Below are 6,842 nucleotides of genomic sequence, written 5' to 3'. Positions count from 1 at the left end.
GGTATTGGCTATCCCTTAGGGGTGCTACAACATCCTCATAATATAGTAATTGGCTTTACCGAAGGATATCTTATTTTTTAAATTTTTAAAAAAATGTTTTTATTGATTTCAGAAAGAGGAAGGGAGAGAGAGAGATAGAAACATAAATGATGAGAGAATCATCAATCAGCTGCCTCCTGCATGCCCCCTACTGGGGATTGAGCTAGTAATCCAGAGCATGTGCCCTGACTGGGAATCAAACTGTAACCTCCTGGTCCATAGGTTGACATTCAAACACTGAGCCACACTTGCTGGGCAGGATATCTTATTTTTAAAAGAAAATGATCACTCTTGAAAAATTGTTCTTTTGTGTGTGTGTGTGTATGTTTTATTTCTCAGTATAAGCCTCTCAAACAACAGACATTATCATCAAATAAGCCACTTATGTACCATCTAATATAAATTACCATAAGCATGTATCATCCCTAAGGCAAAAAGCCCTCCTGAAGAAGACGCCCCAGGAAGCATCTGGTGGTTCTATAAACACAAAACCAAAGACTTTTTTCATAGCACCACGTTGTGTCCTGCTCCACATGGTATTTTTTGATTAAGCACCGGCCCCTTAAGGCATCACCACAATATTTGGTTAACAGAAACTGACATATTTACATAATAACAGCTGATTTTTATGTAAGTCTTCACAAACAGTCTAGGGATTTTAGAAAATACTCTGTGGCTTTGAAGCATTTTCAATTTAAGAATATTTTCTTCAAAACTTTTTTATTCTCCCTTCACCATTAAAAGCCATTTTCTAAGAACTTTATCTAAGGGCCACTTCTGCACTAGGCAACAGGCTCCATAAGGCCGTTCCTGAGTCTGTCGTGTTCGCCGGTGATTCCAGAGCCCAGCAAGGTGTCACGTCACTTCTCATGAATGCTGCACTTCGTGTCTCATGACTTATTAGACTAATTTATATGATAGAAATTTCTTAGGGATCATGGGGTTATGTGTCTACCAACAGAGACACTTCTTATCAGAACAACACCTTAAAATTTATTTTAATATTTTCATATTGAAAATGTAGAAAACCAACAACCAAACAATAAAACGTGGTCCAGAGAGTTTCAGAGACTCATGAAAGTTCTATCAGGTGACTTAATACCACCCCACCTTCCCCCAGCTCAATGTTCTTTGAACCACATTCTGTTGCTCCTCCCTTATGATTCTATAAAAATCAAATTTAAATTAATTGATTTTTGGAAAGACTATATTTTCAGATTAAGAAAAACTAAAAGCTAGTTTGTAAAAGTCTTTTATTGTATCCGTGCCACACATAGTAGTGAAAAATAACACTCCTAAAAAAAAGAATGCTACCTTTTCCACAACATTTTATTTTAAATAAAACTTCAAGTACTCTTACATAGATACAAAAAAAAGTCTGATCTATTTGCCTCCAACAGGCCACCACAACACACAGTAGATAAAACACAGTGGTTACAAATGTCTTTTAAATTTATTTCTGAGGCAAGGCAAATGGGAGGGAAATGTTTCTATGAAAAAATACTGTGTGTGTAGGAAATTGTCACAATTTTATTCCACATGGATACAAATGATTATACTTTAATTTGGGCCCTGGTGGCTTAAAATTATATAACAAAATAGAAAAATGAAAAACTAATATCCCCTACACCCTGTTTCAAAGGCAGGCACTACCAAGATCAAGGAGACGCCACAGTGTTGGTAGAGGATAATTACTGTACAAGCTGTAGAGCTGTAATTACCTTCAGACTAAAATAAAATGCTACAGTCCTTCTAAGGCATAAACAATAATGTCTGCAAACAATATATACACATAATACATATTTAAAGCAAGACTTAATATAAACAATAATGAACAGTATATACATGTCAACTTTTCTTCACTGTCTTGAAATACAATTTAACTACACAAGTGATGCAGCAACATATATATATATATAAATGTACTTGTAACTCTACAGTAAAGTTTATTTTTGGTGCTTTTATAGCACATCAGTGTAAACAGTTTAACTTGGCTTTGTTTTATATTTTAAAACATTCCTTGTTGTATTTTCAAGATTTAAAGCAATTTACTAGTTCTTCCTTTTCACAGAAAACGAAGATTCTGGATGTGGTTTAATCATAAATAATTCATAAAATTAAATACATTCACTAAAAAATAAACTACAAAGTAAAAAAATGAAAAATAGATATTTATTGAGAGGGAAAGGAGAACCATTTCCCACGTTAGAGCTCTGGTGTTGAATATTCAGTGCGATTTGATATATTTTAATTGCTATTGCACTATAACACCCTTTCCTTTGAAAATTCTTTGGGTGTGCTTCCCTGTTCTACCTAAATTAGCTGATAAATCACACAAACCAATAACCAAGGGCCTTGGTTGTTGTAGGAGTGAAGCCTTTAAAAATGGTATCATTCTTCTGATACTTTTTTTTTGTGATACTTATTTTAAGGAAAAAAAGTCATTATATATGTGCCTTGCACATTTATGTAAATTCAGTTCACATTGCTGGTCTCATTTGTCCTTGTTTAAAAGGAAAAAAAAAAAGAGATTATAACTTCAGCTCACTTTGAAAGTATCTGTCCACTTTTTTTCAAAATACTTCCTCATACTGTGGCCAGCTCTGCCTATGTCAGAATCATCTTCATTAAATGTTTCACAGTTGTCAAACACAAGCCTGACATCCAGAGCAAAGTACTCAGGGCTCGGATACCTGAAAGAAAACACATGACTTAGAGGTTGCTTTTGTAGGGAGGTTTTGTTTTGTAACCAAATAAAGAGGTATAAAAGGTAAAATAAAAAGGAAAACTGAAAGGGAAAAGAAAAAGATTAGGATACCTGCATTTAAAGTGATAGAAAGCGTATTATACCCTCTTATACATGGAATATGTAAAATAATTGCATGTGGTCTGAACCACATAGGATTTAAAGACAGATGAAATGGAAAAACAGATTTCTCTGAAAAACAAGATAAATTTCAACTTACTAGCATTTCCCCCACATCCAATTTCCTGGTTTACCTATATCACAATTCTGTTACAGGACTCTTCCCATTTGATTCATATATTAACACCTCTGACCAACTGTATCGCTCACAGAACCCCTATTGTTCACATTCAAAATATTTGCACTAGATGTAAGTGCTTCCTGTGCACTGTCAACATGGTACTTGCCCTGTGCCTTCTACATACATCCCATTTCTCTTCTTGTCTCTTTAATATACTATTGTGCTCAAGTATTGGGAGTATGATGATCCAAAAAAAAGCACGTGCTGCCCCTTCACCCAAGATAGCGTCATGAGGAACTGGCTTTCAGTAAGCAACACTGTACTGTGGCTCAGTGCTTTTTTAGTGGGATAGCCCACTTCTCTTTTTCTGTACGAACATGAGAAAGAGAAGACAAGAGTGAATGAATCTGCCTGAACTTATTGGTAAGAAAGAAGTGGTTTGTTTCAGGGCTTATGGAAATTCAAATTTAAATGAATTCCAACTTATGATAAGCTAGTACTAAGATAACTTTCCCATTATAAATACCTTAGCAACACACACTAAAGCTGAGCAACCTGATTAAAGTGGAGGTATTTTTTTGATGAAATAACTTGTACAGTTTCCACTCCCTCCTTCTTTTTTTATGTGCGATAATAAAAGAAATAGAATTTCTTTTTCTGTAATGAGCTCACAGAGTTAATTCAGGCCTTATTTATAACCTTATCCATTTCCTGTTCTTCTTGAAATTATTTTTTTGTTGAGTTGAAATTCACATAACACAAAATTAACTACTTTAAGGTACACAATTCAGTGGCATTTAGTACATTCACAACACTGTCTTATCACCACCTCTATCTAGTTCCAAAGCACATTGTCCATTAAGCAGTCTCTCCCCATTCCTCCCTATTCCTACCTCCAGGCAAGCACCCATCTGTGCTCTGGAAATTTCTCATAAATGGAATCATATAACATGTGTATAATTCATATACAACAGTTTAAAGCTGTAGGCTGTTCCTTACCATAGGAAAGGTTAATGATTAATGTTAAGGAGACTGGAATCCCGGAGAGAATTCTAGGCAATGTTCGGGGTGAGATAAAGCAGCCCCACTCTATGCCCTTCTTTTATAGAAGAATGGGCACTGATGAAACCCAGCAGTTTTCATTAAAGTAGGCCCTTCCAGGAACCCTCACTGTTCTATCCACTTCTAGTTTAAAAATATGAAATACTGTTTGTGGGTTTTGGTTCCAACTCATTGGTTTGGGTTTAACTGAACAATTCACGCTAGAGGAGACTGAATCCACTGAATCTTGCCTCTCACACAGCTGGCATCACAAACAGGATTGGAACAGACAGTTTTTCTGCCTGTCTCCGTGTGATCTCCTCCATTCACCAGGATTCATTCTCAAAAGGGAACTTTGATTATATAGCTCTTTTGGTAACTCTGTCTTAATGCATAAGTCTGTTTGTTTTGGGGGTTTGGAGGTTGAAGTTCATCTTCTCCAGGAATTCAAAGAATCATGGAAGTTAGAGTCATGAGTTACTTTAAACATGGTCAAGTCTCTCTGTGTACATCTTGTCCTGGCATGGGGATTTTAAAGTCCATTGTACTACCCCATAAACACCCAATTATTTGGACAGACAGAAAAAGCAAGAGAACTAGTCCATATCTATACATTTTGCTGTTTGGTTCACATTAGAGCCAATAGTTTAAGGATTATAAATGTTTTCTGATTTTATAATGTTTTCTGGGCAGGTCCTTTCTATAATTAAAAAAACAACCACAATCTTTTGAAAGACTGACATTTCAATCTTCAAAGAAATAAAGTAGTCATTTGGTCAATCTAGTAAATCATTTTATATGAGAGGGACACTCATTACCCGTTAAGTTCTACTCAACTCTTCTAAATTGAATGTAAATTATGGAGCATGGTGATTTTCACCAAAGGAATGCCAGGAAGAACTAAATAATATCCTATATAATAAAGAGGTAATATGCAAATTGACCATCACACCCTTGTACATGATGGCCACCCCTATGTGTTCACAAGATGGCCACCCCCATGTCATACTTTTCTTCTCCTCCCAGGTGGAGTTTAGTGCCCTTCCAATGTCAAAAGCAGCTTTTTAATTATTTAAATAATTGTGATTGACTTGTCAGCCATACCATATCACTCTAACCAAACAACACCACCAACACACACACACACACACACACACACACACACACACACACACACCCTCCAAAGTCAGGCCTTCTGTCTTTGCTGTAAGTTAATGTATTTTTGGCTCAGTAGAAAATTACCTAGAAAATTATCTAGCACATATCAAGCATTCAATAAATATTGAACTGTAATGGTTTACTTACTGTCCACTACTTAATTTCTCTCTAATTGTGGAAAAATCCATAGGCTTCTTAATAACTTTCTTATAACCAGGAACAAGTTTCAAGTTTACAGGAAGTAGAAAAGGCCATGCATCCTCATGAGTTTCCATTTCAGTGAGGATCATACTAAAGAGAACAATGTTTGAAATCAATATCTATGCTGTAGAATTATCTATTTTTATTAAAAATGTAACTTTTGTAATCTTTCAAGAAAACCAATGCAAATTAATTTATTAAAAGAGGAGGATATAATGTTTTCTATAATACATTTACTTGTACTATAGACTTTTATATTTTCCTATTTATACAAATTGTGAGAAGGTCACTAAACAAATAAAATGAGATATCATGAATATGTAGTGCATAGCAACTGAAATAATACCTGCAAAGAGCTAGGTCCTTGGAATCATCTTGTTTAGGTTTTTTAATAGAAGAAGCAAAGCTTTCTTGCTTTGACAAATTCATGGAAGTGCTTTCCTCCATTTTCCTCTTTTTCAGGTCTTTGTTTCCTCTTTTCAGTGAACTGCTTGCAGATGCGGAGTCTTCATCTTCAGTATCCCCTGTCAAAGGTCCTTTCTTTACTTTCTTTGAATCACTAGTCTTTTTTCCTTTGACATGAAGTTTTTTGAATTTTAGAGTTTGACCACTTGCCTTTAATAAAAAAAAAAAGTAAATGAGATAGGAAGTTAATAATTTTATTATTTTCAAAAGAGATCTACAAATTTGTTCTCTTATAATAAGGCTGAAAAATCTATCCTAAGAAATCTTAAAACGTGAAGACACTAATTTCAGGGTTACCCACCTTTACTACAGAACTTATCAGCAGTGTTCCTTTAATCTAGATCACTCAGTCACTTGTTTAAAGATACAAAAAGACTATCTTTTTATTTATTTATTTAGTTAGTTAGTTCGATAGTTATTGATTTCAGAGAGGGAGGGAGAGGGGGAGAAAAACACCAGTGATGAGAATCATTGATGGGCTGCCTCCTGGGTGCCCTCCACGGGGATCAAGCCTGCAACCCAGGCATGTGCCCCAACCTGGAACCAAACTGTGACCTCCTGGTTCATAGGTCAACGCTCAACCACTGAGCCCCATCAGCCAGGCCAAAAGTACTATCTTTTAAAGCACAATATAATTAAGAACAAGGATGAATAGAAATAAAAATATAAAGCTTATTAATAAGAAAGTTTGAAAAGGTAATTAGAAAGCTAGGCCAAGACATAAAAAATAGCTCATGAATTACCCAATAGAGAAAAAGTCCTGTGTAAGATCAAATCTACTGGAAATTGATTTTTTTTTTCTGGATAAAGAAAAAAAATGCATTTGCTATAAAAAGAGAATTCCACAAACTTGTGTTCTGAGGTATGAACCAAGAAGTGGTGAAGGCTAAGGAAGAAAAAGAAAAGACATCTGTTTTGAGGAAAACAATAAAGAAATATTAAATAGATTAT

General features: G+C 35.0%; 1 protein-coding gene across 1 annotated transcript in view; it reads right to left on the bottom strand.

The window, feature by feature from the left end:
• Positions 1-1,275: 1,275 nt before the first annotated feature.
• The window catches only part of BAZ2B (bromodomain adjacent to zinc finger domain 2B), a 330,950-nt gene continuing 325,383 nt past the window's right edge, over positions 1,276-6,842 (bottom strand). Inside the window, exons 41-43 of the mRNA XM_081095898.1 lie at positions 5,773-6,041; positions 5,373-5,516; positions 1,276-2,732 (exon numbers count right to left, since the gene is read on the bottom strand). Coding sequence (XP_080952024.1) covers positions 2,579-2,732; positions 5,373-5,516; positions 5,773-6,041 — 567 coding nt within the window. The 3' untranslated portion in view covers positions 1,276-2,578. The remainder of the gene's footprint in view (positions 2,733-5,372; positions 5,517-5,772; positions 6,042-6,842) is intronic.

This window comes from Myotis nattereri (assembly GCF_964212035.1).
Source record: "Myotis nattereri genome assembly, chromosome: 7".
NCBI lineage: Eukaryota > Metazoa > Chordata > Mammalia > Chiroptera > Vespertilionidae > Myotis > Myotis nattereri.
Note: the sequence above shows the minus strand (reverse complement) of the source record. Positions and strands in the feature narration are given on the sequence as shown.